This window comes from Lontra canadensis, unplaced genomic scaffold, assembly GCF_010015895.1.
Source record: "Lontra canadensis isolate GAN:19392208 unplaced genomic scaffold, GSC_riverotter_1.0 scaffold106, whole genome shotgun sequence".
NCBI classification, from domain to species: domain Eukaryota; kingdom Metazoa; phylum Chordata; class Mammalia; order Carnivora; family Mustelidae; genus Lontra; species Lontra canadensis.
Genome location: NW_022631100.1, coordinates 1,729,544 through 1,752,525, shown reverse-complemented (window position 1 = coordinate 1,752,525; position 22,982 = coordinate 1,729,544). Strand labels below are relative to the sequence as shown.

Sequence of the window (22,982 nt, the reverse complement as noted above, 5' to 3'; positions counted from 1 at the left end):
TTTATTTTTCAGGCCTGCAGATCGCATGTTTCATGGGACCAATACTAAGGTCCTATCACAGATGCCATCCAGTGTGCTCTGAGCTTAGGCCCTGTGCAGGCGTGGGGACTGGTGCTAATAGGCTGAGGCCTGTCCCTTGCCCTCCGGGCTTTCAGCAGGGCTGGGGCTACTGGAAACAAGATCAGCACATTAGGATACAGTGTGTGGGATGCCATGAGTGAGGTGTGCACCAAGGACTGGGGAGTACCGAAGAAAACTCCGGGGTCCAGGGGAGATTCGAACAGCAGATGATGCTGGAGGTATGATTTGAAGAATGTAGGCCTCAGCTGTGGTAGGAGAACATTCTAGATGCTCTGGGTGGGGGCATTGGGAAACAACCGAGAGGCAGTGTTGTGGCCTAGGTGTGAGAATTTACAGAGGAGAGAGATCTGAGAGAGAAAGCAGGGAAGGCGGGGAGGGGCCTGTGTCCCGCTGAGGGCTGTGCGTGGCAAGGCGCCGGATCTGCCGGGTCGGGGGGATGCCACCTGCGAGGGGGCCAGGAGCATGTTCTGTGAGCAGGTGTGTGCTCTAGCACGGACGTGGTAGGCTGGTTAGCAGGTTAGCATGCGCCCCAGGCCTGGCCTGGTTTAGGGTGTGCTGTGATGCCGCGGTTGAGAAAGGTGGCATCCTGAAACGGAGCCGTCACGGAGGAAGAGGACCAGAGAGACGAAGAGGTGATGCTTCTACTTCTGGCTGCTGTGTCCTCGAGGGTATTGTTGCATTTTGTCCATAAAGCCCGTCTGAGGCAGGAACGATGGTCTGTTTACTAGGTGCCTGCTGTATGCCTGGTCCTTCCTAGGCATGCATATCACTGATGGTCTTTATGATAACCCTGCAGCATTGGGAGTGTCTTCCTCTTGGAGAGAAGAGTGAAGCTTACAGACGGTCACGTGACCTGCCCTGGGGCCCACGGCTAGACCACTGCATAGGATCCCATTTAGGTGGGGGAACCTGTGGGGTTCAGTGGGTTAAGCGTCTGCCTTCGCTCAGGTCATGATCCTGGGGTGTTGGGATCGAGTCCTGCATTGGGCTGCTTGCTTGGCAGGGGAGCTTGCTTCTCCCTCTGCCTGTCTCTCCCCCTGCGTGTGCGTGTGTGCGTGCGCTCGCTCTCTCTCTCTCTCTGTCAAAAAATAAAATCTTAAAAAAAAAAAAAAAACACGTTTAGGATCTCTGTCGGTGACTTATGATGGGCAGGCCAGGAAGGAGGCAGGGGTGCTGTGAGGTGATTACAGACGTGTCTCTCCAGCCACCGAGCATCATCCAGGCCACTGGCAAAAATGGCGTTAGCCAGAGGAGGAGAGGGGCGGGTGTGGTTCTGGGCCCTGGGTCACGGGTTTGATTCTGGAGATGCTACATTTGGAGCACTTTATTAAGGCCCTCATAAAATCCTATGAGATCGGACCTTGAAAGAATCCCAGAGCTTGTCTTTTGGACAGTATTTTTCACTGAGTTTTCCCCAATCAACTTACCTTACTAAAGTCCTCTTTCGAGACAGACAGTGTTAGCTGCTCCTCAGGATGCAGTGAGTAACGGGTTTGGGGGTCAGGTGGGTGGGACCGGCTTTCTGTGGGTCCGGTCACGTCCTGCTTTTATCCTTACCTCTTCCGTACTCTCCCCCACGTGTAATTTCACAGTCTTCATAGGCACGGGGGCTTGATCTGCTGGAGCTGTGTCTCCAGTGTCCAGCTACAGAGACTGTTAAGACCCAGGGGACTTCCCTTGGGTCATAGCCCCAGAGGGGGAGGCACAGCTGGGGTAAGGGCTGTTTCTCTGCTTTTCAAATCAACATCATCAGGGAAAGTCACTTTGGGGCCAGAAAATAGGAAAGAAAAGAGCTTTCATTTACTTTTTGTCTCTTGTATTTTAGTAAGATTTCAAGGTCTTTCATTTAGTGGAAAGCACTTGTAATTGGAGTCAGAGCCAGTCTCTTCCTATGGTGGCCAGGTGCCTTCTCTAACTTCTCTAATGCTGTCCTTTCCTGTGGTGGCCGGGTGCCTTCTCTTAACTTCTCTACCACTGTTTCCTTTGGAGACCATGTTAGGAGATCATGCTGGGAATTCAATGAGATGAAGACATTAGTATTACAAAGCTATAAGATGTTGTTTTTGAATGCTAATCTTTATAAACACCTGGAAAATTTTGCAATATGGGTTAACTTGCTTCGAGGAAGGACTTTGGTTTTCTTTAGCCTCTTCCTTGTCTTCACTCCCTGGTGAAGACCTGCCTTGTTCCTTTTTTTTTCCCAGAGGAAGTTTGTTAATTCCTCCATGGTATGGGTGCATCTGAATGCCCTCAGATCTCCTGTCCAGGGGTTCTTATCTCGGAGGGGAGAGAAGACACACCCATTGTCCCTGAAAGAAGGCCCCCGCTGAGGCACAGATGAAGTTCTCTCTGAAGGGGAATGAGGTGTCCGCAGAGGGGCCGCTGGGCAGGTGTTGATGAGGTGGCTTTTGGAGCTACTTTAGGGAGGTAAATGAAGTGTAGGCACAGGGAGCCGGGAGATGGCAGAACGGGAGGGGAAGGAGTGAGCCCTGTTTGCCTGTTTTGTCCTTTGGGGAGAAAGTCAGAAGCTAGGTCTGATCAAGAAGGGCCTTTGGGAGACGTGGAGTTAGTGGAGTTTTTGAGCAGGTGGCGCGAGGGGGAAGAAACTGTGCTTAAGAAAGTGGCAGTGGTTTGAAAAGGGAGCTGCTGGAGGCAAGGGGGACAAGCATGAGATGCCTCGTGGAGACAGAAATCACGAGAACAGAGGGGAAATTGAGACGGGAGCATGACAGCAGTGAGTCAGGTGAGTGCACGGGAAGCCAATACGCTAGTGCTTCACCCCCTTAGGTGCCTGTTTTCCTTGAGAAGGACTTCTGGCTGCCCATTTTACAGGACCTTGGCAGAGCTCTGCGGGCGAGGACGGCGTCTGTGGGAGACGTGGTATGACTGTTAGCTTTGGAGTGAAAACATAGTTCAACAATAAAGTCAATTTTTACTGTGAATCTGAGTCCAGGTTTCAGAAAGGAAGGTACATAGACACAGTTTTGTCTTCAGGCAAAGAAACTATTAATTTTTTCTACAGACTTGAAAATGAAATTAGAGAGCAAAGGTGTTCAGCCCCAAGTTGAGTAACAACATTTTTGAAGATTTACTTATTTATTAGTGAGAGGAGGAGAGGGAGAGAATTTCAAGCAGACTCCCTGCTGAACACAGCCCAACATGGGGCCCAGTCCCAGGATCATGACTTGGTTTGGGCTCAACAGACTGAGCCATCGGGCGCCCCAGTTCAGTAACTTACTGACAGTTAACATGAGTGTAACGTGTATGTCCTATTCTGTGGAAGATGATTTCTTTCATGTTAGAACAGTGATTTTCAGTTTGTTACGCACAAGACTACCACACAACAAGTAGTTGTGAGATGATCTCCCTCAGTTTGGAAAGCTAAAGGAACGGTACTACACCATACATTCTAGTGATAGGTGATGTTACACCACTAGCTCAAATACTAAGTTTTTTTGCTTGGGACTAAAAATTACCAGCTCTTTGTAGAGATACTCCGCTTAAAACCTATCAGAAATTCTGATCTACTGTTACTGACATTTTAGGAATTTTTGGATCTTTTTGTGATTATGAGATTGTGCCAAGATGCCAATAAGAAAAGCTTAAATAGTCCCAGGACCTGAATTGAAAACATGACCAGCTGCATGTCTGATTACTTGTGAAAGGTTCTTTGGACAGACTCACTCCCAACGTCTAGTCCAAGGGGGTTAGTTAAAGTAATATAAGGGTTTTCAGCTGTGAAACAGGTCAGGAGCTGCTGAGTCAGGCTTCTAGTTCCTTTGTCCTACCCACCATACTTCCAAGCCTTAGTTTCCCGCCCATGTCTCTCCCTTCCTCAGCTGCGCTTCCAGGGGGCACTGAGCACTTCTGGAAAGTGATCTGGGTGATGGATCTCTGTTCTCCCCAGGATGGAGCGCAGGCATCGTTACTTTCAGTGGGTGCACCAGACCCAGATTCCCTTGGAAGGCTGCCTCTCGCTGGTTCTGTTCCCTTGGCCTCACCTGCAAGAGCTATCTTGAAGTTCTGGGACTAGAAAGTGACTGGATTAGTGCCAGTGGTAAACACTAAGGTATTACATCCTTCTCATTTGTTCAGGATAGCTTTATCCTCCAGTATTTGTGGTGAGTCATACTTGGAACTACTCTGTTGCTAGTTCTTGGTCAGGACAGTTTGAATGAGTGTTTACCTTGTAGCTTCCACTAGTGGTTTGTAGATGCCCTCATCGTCCCCTTGTCATCGGAGGGGTTGATGCCATCCCTGGATTCTGCACTTGATCTTAGGCCAAAAGGCCAAGAAGCGATGCCATCCCTGGATTATGGTCTCTATCTAACTGTTCTCCATATTCTCATTTTCTTTGGGCCAAGCCACCTGCAGCATCAGAAATCTTGAGTTGAAAGCCCTTACTCAGGATTTAAGAAGTGTGCTCCAGGGATCCTTGAGGACCCTCTTCTAGACCCTTCCAGGGAGTCTGTAAGGCACTCCTTTTTCCTTCTTACATTTCAGCCAAAGCAAGGTGCTGTAACATACCGAATGCAAAAGCAAATAAAATAATCCAGGTGTATTCGCTAAACCAAACATTAAAGAGATTTGTAAAAATATAAAGCCATGTCATGCTAATAGTATTTTTTATTTGGGAAATAATTTTGTTTTGGAAAAGAATTACTATTTTTAAAATGAATTACTGGAAATTAAAACTGGAAGGATATTGTTTATTTAATACAGCAAATAACAGTAGCTATAACTCACCTTCACAAGAGCTGTTCAGGGTCTTTAATGATGTTTAAGAGTATGAGGGGGCCGGGACCCGAGCCTTTGAGGATGACTGCCCTCCTTAATCAACAGGGGCACTGTTGACTGAGGAGAGAATTTCCAATGGCTTTGGAAATTTGGAGTGAAAACATAGTTCAACAATAAAGTCAATTTTTCCAGGCAGCCTAGCAAAGAGCTCTTGTCCTCTTAGTGGTTGACAGTTGAGGTTCCATATTTTCTATCTCTTTAAGACTCTGTGTCTTTAAGATAAGCCTAGCTTTGCTTACAACAGAGGAGCCTTTCTTCTGTCATTATTCTTCCCTCTGTTCTGCATCTTCTGTCCTTCCCATCAGGAGGCCTCCCATGCTGGGCCTGTCCGGTAGTGGGCAGAGTGCAGACCTCACTCCTGTCCGGATTGTCACCACCTATCAGCAGCAGGGAGAATGGGGGTCTGTTTCCTGCTGCAGGTATAAAAAATGCCCAGCAATAGATTTGGAACCATCTTCTCTCCAACACTAGTAACCCCTGTGGCTGTGTGAGCTCTGCCTCTTAGAAGTTCAGGTTCTGGTTTCTCATTGGTGCGTTTGTGACTTCTCTTGTGATTTCCACAGTGATGTTCTAATAGTTGAATTACATGTTTCTATAATCCGTGTAATAAATGAAGTTGAAAATATTTGCTTCTAGACTTTGAAGTTCCAGATGGCTAGCTGTTTGGGGAAAGCACTTCAGCGTGGCTGTGACTCAGGTCTGACACTGCACTGTTCACGGGCGTGGTGTTAGTCTTACGGTACGGAATTGGAGCTGGTCCCGCTACAGAAGGATGTGACCGAATGACTACAAGAGATAAGATTTTTCTGTTGAATCTGCATGTCATAGTCTTATGGAAGGTGCCTGTGGCCTGAAGTTTATTGTCATACACGCTCTTCTCTCTGCCTGTCATTCTTGTTTCTCTGCTTCTCTGGTGGCGGGACCTCTTGTCAGGTCTGACTCAGGTCTGGCTGGGGATGACGTTTCTCAGCTTACTTTACAGACAGTTTAAAATTTAATGAGTGGCACTGCCGTGATCTGGGATGTCATCCTTGATTATTTGCACATTTTACTGCAGCAGAGTGGTAATTATATAGTCCCTTTACTTGTATTCCTGAAATTTAGTCCTGTGTGTTGCTCATAAATTGGAGAAGTATTTGCTGGATGTCAGAAATTCTGCTACCTGTTTTGTTAGATTTTTCCATCTTTAAGTAAGGATGTAGGGAGTAGGGAGCAGCTCTAATAAAACAGACTCCACCTTGCTCTTCATTGGTGGTGAGAACTGACTTGCAGGACCTACTTCTCTGCTGAGACCAGTCACAACACAGGGGCAGCCGAGGTGCGCCGCCATTCTTAGAGCTGGATTTGGACTGCCGTGGATTGGTCTGTAGGTGGGATGGCGTATTGTGGCTTGTCCGTGTTTGCATTCAGCAAAGAGCTTGCGTACATTGCTGTCTCTGTGTGAACATTGGGCATTTCTGTTTCTGTGTTCTAGTAGGCAAGACAGAAAAATTCTAATCAGTCTTTTGAAGATGGTATTAAATAGTGGTATGTTTGAAGTCAGTATTGTATAAAGACTATTGTTTCGTTAACCCATAGAAAATTCCTAAGAGGTAGGTGGGTCTCATGATCTAAAGAAGAAAAGCCACAGGAAACTGAATTATTTACACTCTTAATAAGGTTCTGTGTTACGTGTTATGAGAGAAACAAAAATGAGTAATTCAAAATTGTGGACCTTAAGAGGCTGTGAATTGGGTAGAGAAGACAGACGAGTCAGAAAGGTCTGCCTGGCAGCGTGTGTCCCAGCAGAGGGACAGAGTGGTGATTGTGAGGTAGAATGAACACAGCGAGCTGCTCATCGGAAGACACTGAAAATAGTTCTCATAAGGTAGACCTGCTGTGTCTGTGGGCTTTTGCAATTTCTGAGAAAATTCACACCAGAAAACAAACGGCTTCTGTTTTCTGGAAACTTTCAGGAGTATTTGGTTATGACAGTGTCATTCACGTAGGAAGAAATGCATTTTTTAAAATTTTTTTTATAATTTTATTTTTTATAAACATATATATATATATATATATATATATATTTCCCCCCCTCCCAGGGGTACAGGTCTGTGAATCTCCATGTTTACACACTTCACAGCACTCACCATAGCACATACCCTACCCAATGTCCATAACCCCCCCCCCCCCCCCAAGAAATGCATTTATAGTAAGGACTTTCCTTTGCAGATACTGTCCTGGTCTTTACTGTGGTAATGCTGTGCTAAACACAAGAATTACCTTTTCTTACTCAGAATTAGAGTTCATATATTTAAGCCTTAGGAGCGTACATCCCAATTTGAAGATGTCGACTGAATGAGTGACATTAATTACCAGGAAGTGGGTCTCTGGTCTCTTTACAAGTACTGTTGGGGGGTTGGGAGAACCTTGCATTGATGTGGGGCACTGTAGATTGTCACAGTCCTGCTATCGTGGGCACCAGGTAGCGTTCTGCTTGCTTTCCGTTGTTCTTAGAACAAAGCAGCTCCATCTTTTGTGGCTCTTGGTCCTTGGGCTCTGGCCCCTCTGGACTGTACATTCAGCAAACAGCCCCCTGCATCCCGGGCCGTGGCTTTTTCTGCTGCTGCTTTCACCACTGAGGAACTTTGTGTTTTCTCAGAACACTTTAAACTTTTTATTTCTGGAGTGAATAAATGAATTTGGCAGAACCAAAGTTAGTGACAATGCTAGTCTTTACTAGCAGATTCTCTTGGCATAAACAGATCAAGGTACTCAAAGCATCTCTGCTGACCTGCTGCCTGCTAATTTGGACTAAGATGTGATCTATAAACAGCTCTCAAGTGTATTTAATGCAGTAATAGTACCTGGTAGCATTATTTCCATGAGTGGATGTCAGCGCGTCTAGAATTCTGTTCGCAGGAAACCATCACTGTTTTTCCACTCCAGCAGGATCCATGCTGTTCTTTGGGGAACTCGGCTTGAATGACATCTCCTCACTTGTAAATAAACACATCTGCTTCCGTTTGCAGAGTGTGGTTCTGTTTTCAAGATCACATCCCCCCGAAGTGGGGGTGGATGTTCAGGACCGAAGTGATCCCACCTTGTCTGTTAGTGCAGCTTTTATTTCTCTGTCGAAACTTCCCCTCTACTCAGTGGGTGGTCAGGACCGAGGTGATCCCACCTTGTCTGTTAGTGCAGCTTTTATTTCTGTCGAAACTTCCCCTCTACTCAGTACAGTATGATTTTGAGCAAGTGTTATCTAGACATCCCACCGTGCACGAGTGTTTCTTGTGCACTTCACCTTAGAGCAATGGCCGCGGTGTGTGGAGTGTGGGTTTGCTTCCACGCAGGCTCCGGGTAAGCTTGTTAGGAGGGTACATGGTAAGAGGATGCATGGCCAGACTGCCTTTTTCAGGACAGCTCTGGTTTCTGCGGTCCTGCCTCCCTTGAAGGGTTGCTCCTGTGCCCTGCCTTCTGATGGCTTTTGGTCCTAAGGACTGGGCAAAGAACTTGCCCTCACCTGAATTTCTTCATGTTGGAAAGTGGCTGTGGACGAGGCTGCTTCCTTGTTTTTAAAGAATTCCCTCTTTGCTGGAGGCTCATGGGAGCCCAACGTTACAGTCCATTAAAAACTTCAGATACATCCACACAGAGGTTTTTTTTGTTTTGTTTTGTTTTTAATTTAAAACCAGTTTTATTTCCCTGACTTTTTTTTTTCTTTAAAGATTTTATTTATTTATTTGACAGAGAAAGATCACAAGTAGACAGAGAGGCAGGCAGAGAGAGAGAGGGAAGCAGGCTCCCTGCTGAGCAGAGAGCCCGATGCGGGACTCGATCCCAGGACCCTGAGATCATGACCCGAGCCGAAGGCAGAGGCTTAACCCACTGAGCCACCCAGGCGCCCTTCCCTGACTTTTGTTTAAATATTTTTGGTCTTATGTATCTCTCCTTTTTAATAAAATTATGTACAGATTGATTTGTTCTCATATTCATCTTACCCATTTGCATCATTTAGATGGATTGAAGTAAAGGTACTTAGACGACCGCTAGCACACAGTATACCTTTTACAAGCTCTTTAATGTGAGTGGATTCTGTGAAAAATCACTTGAGCTAAACAAGTATATCAGTTTCTCCGTGCCAAGCTGGTCGCTCACATTAGGATGTGAACGTGGCACAGATGTTACCTCTGAGCATCTTCAAGTCCGGCGAGGCAGACCGCTAACTCTTAGGAGACAGTACAAGGCCATAACTCCACAGTCACACAGCGCATCGCAGGGACCTCGGGCTCCCGTGGGCTGTCCTGGCGTTTCATGGTGTTTCCTTCCAGGCTCTTGCTGGTACTGAAGACCACCCCCCCAAACCCCCATTTTGTTTGTAAACAACAATGAATTGCTGCTGCTTTTACATCTTATTTTTAGAGGGTAAGTAGTTAAAAGATTCAGATTTAACATGAAAAATGTCTAATGAAGAAAGTAGAATAATAGAAACCTAAAGATGAAAATAAATATTAAAAATATAATTTAAGGGGCGCCTGGGTGGCTCAGTGGGTTAAAGCCTCTGCCTTCGGCTCAGGTCATGATCCCGGGGTTCTGGGATCGAGCCCTGCATCGGGCTCTCTGCTCAGCAGGGAGCCTGTTTCCTCCTTCCTCTCTGCCTACTTGTGATCTCTGTCAAATAAATGAATAGAATATATAAAAAAAAAAAAAAATATATATATATATATATATATATATATATATATATATATATAAAATTTAAAAGGTAAGTGTACAGTTTTCCTGAAAAAGAAGTACTTTATTGAGTAACACTTTATTAAGAGTGGGAACCTGTGACACTCATAATTTAAAGTTTCCTTAATTTTTATAAGTTTTATAACCTAAACGATCCCTGTTTTTAGTGTTATTTGAGTAAATCAATTCTTCATCACCGTCGCAAACCATCACGTTTGAATAGGCAGCCGAGTTTATGGCCTGCTAACTGCCATTCGTGAGACAGTGTATTTAGAGAGTAATGGGGTGCTTGGGTGGCTCAGTCATTTGAGGCTCTGCCTTCAGCTCAGGTCATGATCTCAAGGTCCTGAGATCAAGTCCCACATTGGGCTCACTGCTCCACCTGGAGTCTGCTTCTCCTTCTGCCTCTGTCCTCCTACCCTCCTCCACCCCCCCACCTCCTCCAGCAAGCCCCAGTGGTAAACCCTGCACCACGTGAACAAGCCCAGCTTATTTTGTGTTTTATGTATTTAACCAAACTATGCTTTTAATAAAACTTTACCTTTTTTTGAGTTTCAAAAAGTAAATTTGTGTATACCTTCGTTGCAAGTATTAATTGCCTGATGTGGTTTTCGGTAGAAGTTGCTTCCTGGTCTCCATGCTGGAGTAGCTGGAGTTCCTGTGCGGAGATGAGAGCCAGGCGCTGGGCCCCATGGACGGGGAGCCCGCTGTCCTGGTGTCACTGGGATGAACCATCCTGACGAGCGCATGGGTATTCAGAGGCACCACCTAAGAAACCCCTTCAGTGTTGATTCCTCCTGGCAGGGGCGCTGCCACGGACCTTCCCACACAAGCTGTTGAGTTTGGAAAGGGCATCGTAGCCTTGTAGCCCATCCAGACCCTTGGGGTCACCCTGGTGTCATTGTTCGGGTCCCTTCCTTCATCATTTGTGTCCTTTTCTTTGATCTAAGGCCAGAGTCAGGAGGGCCCTCAGCCAGCCAGAGCTCTTGCTAATGGAACTCTGATTTCCACAGCATTTTGTTTTTCAGGGGAAGATAAGTGGTTTTTGTTTTGTTTTGTTTTTTGTTTTTATGATTAAAAAGTTGTGTGCTTATTTTAAGAATTTAAGCAGTGCAGAAAAACATAGAGAAAAAAGACAAACCTAAAAGCCTACCACCCGAACACAGTCACCTTTTATATTTTCCATAAGGGAAAGGTGATAGGGGTCAAAATACTTCTCAAGTTTGTGTTAAAAACGATTCTGAGATAAAGAACACAAAGCCACCATGGCACTGTATTTTTCCTTTACAGCTTTCTGGAGCTTTCGCACAGCGTTTCCCTATGTGAGGCGTATGGCCCAGTGGTCGGTGCTTTCACCGGGTTGAGCAGCTGTCCCCGCCGTCAGCCTTAGACAGTTCAGTCACACAGGAAAGCAGCCCCCCAGCCTGGAGCCGCCGCCACCACCCCTCCCTGCTCCTGGCGACCACGGAGTTGCTCTCTGGAGACTCGCTTATTCTGGACGTCCCCTGTACGTCGAACCAGATGATACGTGCTCTTTTGTGACCGGCTTTTGTTCAGCATGATGTGTTCATGGTTCCAGCTGTCTTGTAGTGTGGGTCACGCATGGCAGTGTGAGAAGTCCAGCATAGTAAAAAGCGTGTGTCACATGTCTAGGTGTGCTAAGTTGTGCCAGTGGGACTCTCACACGTCAGTAGTTGGCTTTCTTATTTTAAAGTTGTTGGGCCGAGGTGTATGGTGAATGCAATGACCGAATCTTAGCATTTTTTTAAAGTAAAGAGCTTAAAAGCAAAGCAGAAAGCTTTCTGCAGATTCTTTAGTTTAAAAAAAAAACCTCAACCTCTTAAACCGTGGTGAACTGCAGCAGAAGTGTGTGCCGAGCTGAATGCAAACAGAGGAAGCACTTGATCGCGTTTGCAAAATCTCTGACCACGTCGTCTTTTGTCCCCAGGCTCGGTTCCCCTGCCCACAGCTGCCCTGACTTCATTTTTTCCCACATCCAGGAGCATTCGCTTAGAAACTTGATACCTTTTTTTGATTCTCTTAATTCTTTTTGTTTCGTAAAAGTAGGAACGAAGAGACAGGGACTTTGAAAGTCTCTGTTGTATGGTGAGAGTGCAACGAGTTTTCTGAGAAATGATCCAAGGTGTCCTTGTGTTCCTGCCCGTGCCTCAGTCAGCCTTCCCCGCTGAGCTGGGTGCTTTGGTGGTTCTCCCCCAGCTGGTCTCCAGTGTTGGGGGCTCTTGTGGGCCTGTTTGGTCTGTCTCTCGCCCAAGTAGAAGTTTGGACCACTTTGCCTAATTATAATATTGTACTCAAACCTCTCTCCTAAGTCCTCAGACCGATTCTTCAAGTTTCTTAGATAATTTGATAATTACCTAATTTATATTCATGCTTATTATATCCTTTCAGATTTTTTGAAGTGGCTAACAGGAGAAAATGGTTGCTAAAACTTGAAGTAGGGAAAAAAAACTCCTAGTGAAGGCGGGTAATGATTGTCCTCATTGTAGGGACCTGACGGGAACTCACGTTGAGTGTAGACTATCAGCAAGTTCTAGTTACTGCAGAAGGAAATCTTCCCGCCACCCAGGGGAAGACGAGTGTGGGCAGGAGGTCAAGGGCAGGGGCAGGGGCATGGGCAGGGGAAGGGAGCGGGGGAAGGAGGTTGGGGAGGGGGCCGGGCAGAGGGAGGCGCTGCGAGCGAGCCCGTCGGGAAGGCGGGAAGACTGGCATGCCTGGAGCCTGGGAAGACAGCGTGAACTGGATGACGGAGGCAGTGGTCACATCACAGAGAGAGGGCCCTGGAGTTTGAGGTTTAGCTGAAGACCAGTGGGAAGCAATTGAAGACGTTTTATGGAGGGAGGCGAGTTGATCTGGTTCACTGGCTGCTGTGGGGAAGGGGGTCGTACCGAGATCAGAATGGGCAGCTTCGTGAGGCGATGCTGCCGCCACAGTCAGGGCTAGCGGTCCGCGAGTGTTGGAGCTGATCCCTGCTTGTGTGTGTGTCTTGTGTAAGTGTGTGTACTTGGGTGTTGACATTCTGCATATATTATGAAACCTAAGGAAAAAAAGGCATGAGAGAAAAATGAACAGAAATAGAAGTGCTGGTGTTTTCTTTCCCGCGCCTGTGTGTGGTCAGCATTCTGGGGTAAGTGCATCCCTCTGCAAACCACCGTCTGGACAAGAGGTCACGGGGCAGCAGAGGCTTTTGGAGAGAGGGATTTCGAGGGGACAGGAAGGGCTTGGCAGTAGGTTCACTAGTAATGAAAAGGAAGGGGTGAGCAGGGCCCTGGATTTCTGGTGTGTGCACTGAATAGAGCACGGGCTCCGGCCATAAGCAGATCCTGCTCGTTAAAGTGCCGCTGCCAGACTGTGCCCGTGGTGGCCGAGGGCCCTGCAGGGAAGTAGGCATGGGACGTGGGTCAGTCTCCCCTTCTTGAGTGTCGGGATGTGGCAGGCTGGTATATTCTGGTTGACTCTAACGGGTTCTTTAGCTGGGGGCAGAGTTAATGATTCCACAGCTGAAGATAAATGGTGTAAGAACAGGTGTGGGCTGGGGACACGTCGGGACTATCGCAGTTCAGGCCTGTAAGGAATTCTCCGCAGTCTGTCAGCAGCCATCTTCCACTTGCTGAGAAAGGAATAAAATGTTTCTTGAGGCCATAAGTTGGGGAAGGATTCAAGAATCGAAGGGGCAGGGGAACCCCATCACCTGTACAGTTTCCCTGAGACTTGGCATGACGACACAAGAGGGAAGTTTGTATGTTGGCATTTTTTCATGTGTCGCTGATCCATGACACTCCTGAGATATATAAAGGTTTTCTTTTATTAAAAACTGCATGTATTTTAAAAGAAAATATGAACATTTTTTGAAAATGTATTAAAATGCCCTTTAAAAACACCATTACTCTGAACACAGTTTGGTCTTTGTTGTGATTCTCGTGTCTGCTGGCGCGGGGTCCTGTAGAATGAGACCCACGTATATGTCTGTATGTGTCTTTTTTTCAGCTTTATGGAGGTATAATTGACGAACGAAATTGTAAGATATTTAAAGCACATGTCATGATGTCCCGATAGAGCATATATTGTGGAAGGATCCCTCCCATCCAGTTAATTAACGCATCTATCATCTTCACCTGTGTGTGTGTGTGTGTGTGTGTGTGTGTGTGTGTGTTGTGGGTGAGTCTGCACATTTCAGTTACACGGTACAGTGCTGTCAACCACCGTCACCATGTGTGTATTCGAGCCTTGGTCTTTATGCATCTTATGTCTCAAAGTTTGTACCTTTTTACCAACCTCTGTTTACCTCCCTTTCCCCCACAGGCCCTGGCAGCCACTTTTCTGATGTTTCTGTAAGTTAGTTTGTTTGTTCAAGTCCACCCACGAGTGATGCCATGCAGTCTTTGTCTTTGTCTGTCTGGCTCATTCCGCTTAGCGTGATGCCTGCAGGGCCCATCCAAGTTCGCGCAGGATTTCCTTCTTCCTACTGCTGAGTGATACACCCTTGTGTGTATTCCGTAAGGTTCCAGAATAGAATATCTCACACACTGCATCCTCTTGATCCGTTCATCCGCGGATGGACAGTAGGTTTTTGCAGCGTCCTGATGGATGTGACTGAGGCTGCAGCGGACATAGGGGTGTGGGTGTTTTTTGGGTATCTTGTTTTCATTTCCTTCGGCTATATGCCCTGAAGCAGAATTGCTGGATGGGGGAACCAGCTTTGAGGAACCTCCATCCTGTCCCGCAGCACTGGCTGCACCACTGGCATGCCCGCGCTGCCCGATTTTGTTTGGTTTTATTTGGTTTTGTTTTTTCATTGCAGGCAGCCACACCACTGCAGTGTCTTCCTTCGTTCTGTTCTTGACACCTTAGCACAGACACACACATTTGCTTTTGTTCCCTTTTAAAACATATGTCATAGAACGTCGCTGTCACGAGGGTTGCACCTGGGGGCTTTACTGATGGTCAGAGCACGAATGCTGCTCATTTGGAAGCTGGTGATGGATGTGCCCCTCAACAGACAGCTTTCTAGAAGCAAAGTGAAGTAAAACCAGCTTTAAGCAAGCATTATCTCATTGACCGCTCAGAAAAAAGGCCGAGAGGGGTAATAGCCCCATCACGAGCTGCGTTGGGGACTGTAGCCGAGGGTCTGCCATTGTGATTCTCTCTGGCGGGAGCATGTCATACTGATAAGATGCAAACAGCCCGGCATGGTCGCCGCTGCCGCTTCTCCCAGGCTGCTTCCTTCTTGCCACTCAGACCAAACCCCTGAGGGGAGTGGTGGGCACCCCCGTGACAGGACTGTCTCGGGGAGAGCGGCTGATAGACGAGCTCATTTCGCTTCTCTGGACGTCCAGTACAGATGCTACATCTTGTGGGTTTGGCGCATCTTAACCTCCTCGGCGCGTACTTTCCTTCAAGGGCCCGTGCTCGTCTGAGCGCCGAGCCTGATGGGTCCTGTGGCTGACCTGGAGAGACGGGGTCTCTGCGGGTGTGCGGAGCACTGGCACTCGCGTGGGCCATTAGCCTGCCGCAGGCGTCCCCATTCCTGCGCCCGCCTGGTCGGGGCCGTGACTGCCGCTTCTTGCACTGCCCACCCTCCCCCACCCCCCAGCTGAGCCTGGACAGAGTGGCCTCAGCATCCGGCGGGAAGTGCCCTCTGCGGTAGGACGGAGAGCAGTATTCGATGCGGTGGTGAGCAGTGGAAGTCCGTAGAAAGATGCCTTAAGATACCGAGTGCGAGAGTGGTGCTTAGCAGGCGTAAACGGAGACAAGAGTGGGAGTTTCTGGTGGTGAGTGGGGGGTCTCGTGAGGTCTGCATGGGCTCCCCGCATTCTGACAGCGGTCAGGTGGCTGAGCCAGTGTGATTGGCAGCGCAGCCTGGAAGGCGCTTTGCTGTCCGAGGCGAGATCCTGTCTCAGGGCTTTCTGTAAGTTTTCATATTTTCCTTACTCTTTTTCCCTTTAAACGTGAATTAAAGGAACAGAAGGGTAAAACCTGAAGACCAGGCATGTTTATTAATAAAGGCTTTACAGGAGTAGTCATTTGCAGACATTGGTAAGACAGATTCTTTTAAAGTTTAAACTTAAAATATAATTATAGAAAATTTCCCAAATTGTTTGTCTCCTTTGAAATGATGTGATTGACTTGGTAGACATGTTACACGTATGCCTGTGGTCTCTCTCCTGTCATTACAGTGAATGTTGTGCATGCGGCTTTAATAATAATAATAATAATAATATAATAGACAGGGTTGTTGAAAGTACTTAGCAAAGGTGACATTTCTCGATTTTATTTTGTGTTTGAAAATATCTGCTGTATGTAATATTTTTAAAGCAAAGTTTAAACTTAATTGGATGATATTAAATCTAAAAATGATTTTTAAAATTCTGATTATTTAAGATTTATTGCCATTTTCAGATGTATGGTCTTTAAATTGGTTTGGTTCTGAGTCTATGTAAACTTTTTTAGTTAGCATAAATTGTATTATTTAAAGAACACAGTTTGGGGAAATCTAAAATACTGTCTTGTTTGCCTTTATGCGGTCTTTCTTGAGTCAGTATATTTTAATCTGTTCATTGTTTTTTGGCTAATACCAAGGGAAAAAGAAAATCTTTCCTACGCTGAAAAGAATTTCTTTGGCATTTTATAGAAAATTATTGATACAGTTATAAATAGCACTAATGTAATAGTAAGAAAATTTTTAATTTTGTTTTTCCCATCCCAATTTTGAGTGTCACCTTGATTTTATATAAGCCCTTCCCCTTTTCATAAATTAGCACCTTCTTCTCACTGAGTTTTTTTCTGTTAAAGAGAATTTACTTCATTAATACTTAGGGTAAGTTTTAATGTAGGTAGCCTAAATAAAAATGGCTATTTGAAGTGGCCACGTGTATTTAGTAAGATATTTTAACAAGTATGTAAACATATTGGGGGGGAAAAAAGGAATCATTAAATATGGCTTGGTAAAACAGTGAATAGTTTTGATGTTTTTTCAGAGTGCAATGAAGATGCTCTTATTTACATCAATGACTATAAAACACTTTAATTGCTACAGGCTGTTTAAAACAACTTTTGTCTTTTTCAACTAGTAGAAATGAATTCTTTTTAGCTTAAGTTAATTTTAAGTGTCTCCCCTGAATTTTTTTCAGCTGCAAAGTGGTAGATACTGTGAAATTAAGTCAGCTATGGAAGCTGACCTCCTGTACCTCAGTTCCATTTACTTTTCAAAATATGGTTTTGAAATGTGGATTGATTGCACTCTCTGATTGTCTAACTCCAGAAAGAAGCTAGAAGTGCGTCATTTGGTCTGGGGCTTCTTACAGGGTTTTTCCACAAATAAGATTACACATAAAAATTCTTTTTTAAAGTTTATATTAAAGAAGATACGTTTTTATTAAATTACAGAGCTTCCAGAATGAGGATCTAGATAGGACGTATGTATAAAAACATTTTGAACCTTTGAAAGCACCTTTTAGTTTGTGTGAAGTTCTTCAGACGGCCCCGTTGTCCTTTGAAGCTTCTAACACCAGGTGTCTGTTGCAGCCCAGAGCAAGGTTGCTGCTACCCAGGACAGCACTAATTTGCGATGTATTTTCTGTGGTAAGCAACATTATGTTTACATTCCTTTTTCAAGCTGTGGTACATACTACTTGCACATTTCCATAACTTTTGTTTCCGTAGGCCATAGTCTGGCTTGTGGTATTCGGGGTATCCAGCAAGCTCCCGTTTTATGTCGTGCTCTTTATCTGTCGTGGTTCACGTAGTGATTCGGGCAGCTTTTGAGTTGGCTTCTTAGGACGTAGTCAGGGTGAGGGTCTTCCAGTGAGTTCTTCCGCAGTTCTTGCCAGGGGAGCAAGAGGGGTTTTTGTTTGTTCGTTTTTGTTTTCAACTATTTTGTTTGAGGCAGTCTTTTAATTTATTACTGAAGGGACAGAATCCATGCACCTCAGTATGTGTCGAGGACTGTGAATGTGTCTTCTCCGAAGGGATCGTTTGCTCCACCCGAGTGAAGCTGTAGGCACATGAGTCCTCGAGGCGGGTGGAAGCCACTGCTGCTTCCGGCTCCTCCGTGACCGCCTTCTTCCTGCAGTAGGTGAGGCGTGAGCTTGGGCTCACAGAGTGCTCTTGCACTCCTGTGCACACGCGCGCACACCTATGTGGTGTTCGCATGTGCGAGCCGGAGACGTCCCTTAGCTGCCCCGAGTCACAGTTAGGTGCGTGTTCCTGCCCTTACACGAGGATAGAGCTTTGTGCGCGTGCACACACACATGAACACACACACAGACACGCACACCTTCCTCTGAATTGTTTTTATCCTTATTTGATTCTAAAACCTTCTGTTTGGAAAACCAAGTTCAAAAAATGACTTGTAAGTGTTAGAACTTTTTTTTTTTTTTTTTTGACTCCTAATATATAGATCTTTTTTTTACTCCTGTATACCTTGACTGGCCCAGTTGTTCTATGAGACATATAATTATAAAGTATTAATATTGCTAAAATTTTATATAAACAGTTCAGCCTTGTATGTGTGCTTTATCCACGTGACTCAGTTTTTGATGTGATTCTTCAGTATTTCTTATATTGTTTCTTTACCTAATTCTTTAGAATTTAAAAATTTATGTACTGCTGGTTGAGGCAAAGAAGCATGTGTTATAAAATTTCCAAAAATAAAAACTCTGGTGTATTTCTTAATCACCTAAAGTTCCATTTTTGGCTTGCTCCGGACGACACGGTCCCATCAGTGAGCCTGTGCTGCTGGTCTTCCTAACTCCCTGCTTCCCAGGGTTTAATCAGCGACTCTAAGCGATGCTTCTCTCAGCCTCCTCCTGGGGGTTCTTCTAGGCCACCTTTTGAACTAGCCATGAGTTATTATTCATATTGGTGTTATTAGGACTTTTTTTTAGTTCATTCTGATGTTCTGTACTTTGCTACTTACTATGTTGAGTTCCATATGCAGAGTAATAGATACAATTTACCCAATTGCAGAGAGGATTGATTTTCCCTTAATAAAGGTGAATTTTTAAGTTGTAAAATAATGTGTTAAAAAAGCAGATTTTTCCCCATTATTACCTTTAATTGATTTAACTGTGTACAATAATATAATTACCACATTGCTAAGTTTACACTTGATTGTATTGTGTATAATAACACCTCCTGGTCTTTTAGTCCTGTGTTTTTAAGCAGTCTGTGGCTAAGTGTAAAACCAGATTTGTGGAAATTAAAATGTGACAGCAGGTGCAGTGTGCTTTAGCCAAAACTCAGTATTAAGTAAAGACTGAAATGCCATTCATTCCTGGAATCGAGAGACACACTATTCTGCTCTCCATCATTTATAGAGAATCTATCAGGGACATGGACACATTTTCTTTATTAGAAACTAAGTCACATCTCTGCTGTATGAATTATAGCCAGGACAGATTAATATCAGTCCTTGTCTCCGGCTCTGGTAATAAAACAGAGGCAATAACCCTCAAAATTAGCTACCATTCTTCATGACACCACAGTAGGGATGAGGCAGGCTCACGTGTCTCTTTTCCTTTTTCCCGAAAGAGAACCATTAGCCACCACAGGATGCTCATAAGAATACTGTCTTGTGCCCACCGGATAGGAAAGTGCCTTTTTTTGCATTCTGTGAGAACACAGATGCTCATTTAGGAATCTATGACCGATGTGAAGTAGTGGTTACAGTCCAGAAAACATGGCGGCAGCTGGCAGCCTTGACTACTTCTAGTTGTTGCTTCATGTCCAGACCCTCCTGTGGGTGGGACCAACCAGAAGGAAACATGAGATTGTGTCCCTGGAGTTAAGTGACCCTGAACTCTTCGATGCAGTGCTTACGGTATATTTACATTCTCTTAAATACACATGAGTTTGAGTGTGCTCCTTATTGTGACTTGACAGTACTGATGGCGAAGAAACAGACAAGACAACTAGACTAAATACAGGTGCGAGAAGACCCCAGGGGCAGGCCCCTCCTCTCCGGCCCACCAGGGAGGGGATGTGTGTGGAAAGACAAGCTGCCCGTTACCACAAAGAACCATGTAGAATACACTCGGGAGAGCTTTTCTTGGATCAGGATTCCCCTCATGTTAAAAGGGTCTTCCTCTTTTGGCTACATGAATAAATTTGTGGTGAATTAATTTTCTAATGATACCAGCCAGAGAATATGTTCCACATTTTTAAAACCTCCTTTTAAAACAAATTTGTTAAGTTTTTAACTTACAAAAAAAAAAAAAAGAAATCCAGAACAGTTTCTGTAAATTGTTTTTAAAAGATAATTTTTTCTCATTCAAACTTTTTTTGAGTTAAATCAAACTTTTGTTAGTTTTTTTTTTTTAATCTGTTGAACAAAATCAGGGTTGAATTGAAATTTTGACACCCTTTTCTTGAATTTGTGTATTTGACTTAAAACTTAAATCGGTAGTTTTATATTGGGGTATTTCATCTGTCCGTATCACCATGGAGGTCACAAATGCCTGTGCTACATGTGAGCAGTATGTTGGTGTCCTTTTTTGGGATGGGTGATGGATGAATCTCTCTGACCCCATGACATCCAGCTGTTTAATTATTTGAGCAGTCTGAGCTTTTCACTTAAATAACAAATATTAATTTAAAAAATAATTAAGCCAGAATGGTTTCATGAGTTGCCCAGGCTAAGTGCTCACATTTAATATTTTTGGATAAATGCAACTTTGGATATAAAAAATACTTCCCCCAAATAGTTTAGTTTATATTTTTTCGTGTTTACTCTCCACTCCCAGTCTTCTGTTTGTCCCCCCTTCTGCTGGAAGAGATAAGACATCTTTTCCTTCTATGAGTATTAGACATTAGTTTATGGCTTAATATGACAGTCTGTTTTTACATCATTATGTTCATTTCCAAAAGAAGGAAAGAATTCCAGCCTGTTTACTAGACAAGTTCTGTTTTTCATTTATGCAAAAATTTAAGTGTGTGTTTAACACTAACTTAAAACGCTTTTTGATTTTTTGTTCTTGTTACTGATGACTTAGAATTAATATATTTTAATATTTCCTTTATGTGGTTTTCAAAATAGCAGACTTAGGAAATCTAATGAAATACATCACTGCAATTGTCATGTAACTTGTCTTTTAGAGGACAAATTACATGAATAATCTAGAAATGGGTAAAGAGATGAGAACAAAAATTTAGTAGGTAAGTTTAGATCCACTTATCTGTTTTTCCACATTTGGGATATGCCAGTACCATACCAAAATTGCCCGAACTTCATCCTTCTAGCTGCAAGGTTTACTTCCCTAGCACGGCACAGAGTTACCAAAAATTTACGTTAGTACAAAGAGGCATTTCTCTCTTACTTGTTTCTGGTACTAGCGGCCTACAAAACACTGTCAAAATATCTGTTAGGGGCATTTGCTGGCACTCTAGATTTACTTGTTTACTGGATTCTGTTTGTTTACTGGGTTAGATTTCAAGATTGTTCTGTTTTAACCCTAGGCTTCGTGTATTAGGTCCAGTATTTATTTCTCTCGTGACACATTTAATTTTTATATCCAGTGACATTAAATTGTCCCATATTTAGTGGCATTTGTTATAAGATGGTAAAATGGGTCTGCACTGCACATGGTATGTGGGAATGGATGGTCATTAGTTTCTCGTGACCAAACCATGCTGGTTTGAAGGTAGCTTTTTGGCTTTTGGGTGGGTTTTTTTGTTTGTTTTGTTTTTGATTTTGGGTTTTTTTTTTTTTTTTTAAGTCCCAAATGAAAAGTGATGATCTATGTTACATTAAAAATTCAGATACGTAGGTTAATTTTATATAGAAGTTTAGCAAATGTTTGTTTTCACCAGTGCTGGAAATGCCAACCCATTAAATAAAAATGGCAGCTTAAATTGGGCAAATTTGTTAAATGCATTAGCGTTCTTCATCTTAGTAATAAGGTTCTCATGCTCTCTCTCTCCTGTTTTTCATTTCCAGTGTTCTATTTAGGTGAGTTTGAATTCTGATTTTTTTCATTTAAGTTCTCCCTCTCCACTTCATGAATAATTACCCCAAAGAGAATGTCTCATTGTCTTAGAAACGTCCAGCTCAGGTGCCTATTCAGATGCTCATTGAACACTTGTTTTCCTCAAGCTCTTCATATACAAATGTTTTATTTTGCCTTTATCGTTGATGTTTTCCATTTGTTTCAAGTAAGCCTTCTGGAGATGATGACAGTATTATGTTGCAATCTTTCATTTGCTGTGTGTTATGTAAAGCTTATATTTTATTTTGCTAAACAAAAAAAGAAGATACATTCGTAAATATGTGATGGTTTTATGTTATTCTTCTCATGTTTTTATCTCTTCCATCCAGCTAACTATAAAGATAATGTTCATCTATAATGTTTTCCTCCTTTTTAGGGCCAACATTGCCTAGACAAAATTCTCAACTACCTGCCCAAGTTCAAAATGGTCCATCACAAGAGGAATTGGAAATTCAAAGAAGGTAAATTTTTTATAAGTTGCTCTTTGCAGTTTTTCTTTCTACTGCAGAGGACCTGTGAGCATCCTAATATCAAAAGTGGATTATGTCTTGTCAGCTGTTTAAAAGTCACTTAGCATACAAAGTGACTTTCATTCCAAGGAGTCTTATTTTTATAGCGGTTATAAATTGATCCGTGGTCATTATGGCTTTCACATAACTAATTTAACTAGAAAGTCGAAATCTTGTTGGCTGTTCATAGACGTCATTGATCTTGAGATATTACCCCTGCTTAGTAATGGAATACAAACTCATTTTATTTATGATTAAATTGCTGGTTTGGCGAGGTCAATAATATTACCTCGTTGCTTCAGTTCAGTTTATAAAGAAATACATTGGAAAGCCTGATGCAACCTCATTCAGGTATCGTTGTTCTGAATTAGCAGAGTCTCTGAACTCTAAGTTACCAAATTCACAACAAAATAGTTTTATAAAATTCAGGCACATACAGTAATGAAAATTAAACCAGGGGTCCCATTTTAAAACAAATGAAAATTTTTGGTGATGTTGATACTGCTTTTTATCACTATAGGTCACCTGTTTTATTTTAGAGAGCTGATAACCATGGTACGGATGGATTCTTCCATTTGATAAGCATTTGTTCCATGCCAAGCCAGCATTTCTTCTTGTGACCTTGGATTTGGATCTCACATTTGAAATGCTCTTCAGATTCTCCATGTTGTTTTGATACATGTGTCATGTTCCCCTGACAGACAGATGGATCTCTACTATGTTCTCTACTGGCTGCTTTGGGGTGTAACTGCTTAGCTCTTGGGGAAGGCCTCCCAAAATGAATTTTGTTTTTGTCACAGCCTTTTATATTCAGTTCAGTCGCTCCAGAAATAGCCCCCAAATTTGATGAAAATCTATGCAACTCTTTTGAGTGATGCTA

At 43.8% G+C, this 22,982-nt stretch overlaps 1 protein-coding gene across 11 annotated transcripts in view; it reads left to right on the top strand.

Moving 5' to 3' along the window:
- Nucleotides 1–22,982, top strand: part of ENAH (ENAH actin regulator) — a 129,775-nt gene that overhangs the window by 75,098 nt on the left and 31,695 nt on the right. For 6 of the 11 annotated variants that reach the window (XM_032838835.1, XM_032838844.1, XM_032838836.1 and 3 more), the window contains exons 4-5: nucleotides 17,134–17,190; nucleotides 21,970–22,054. In XM_032838835.1, coding sequence (XP_032694726.1) covers nucleotides 17,134–17,190; nucleotides 21,970–22,054 — 142 coding nt within the window. Of the gene's footprint in view, nucleotides 1–17,133; nucleotides 17,191–21,544; nucleotides 21,557–21,969; nucleotides 22,055–22,982 lie in introns of all 11 variants that reach the window. The other 5 variants (XM_032838842.1, XM_032838847.1, XM_032838846.1 and 2 more) reach the window with 3 other exon arrangements.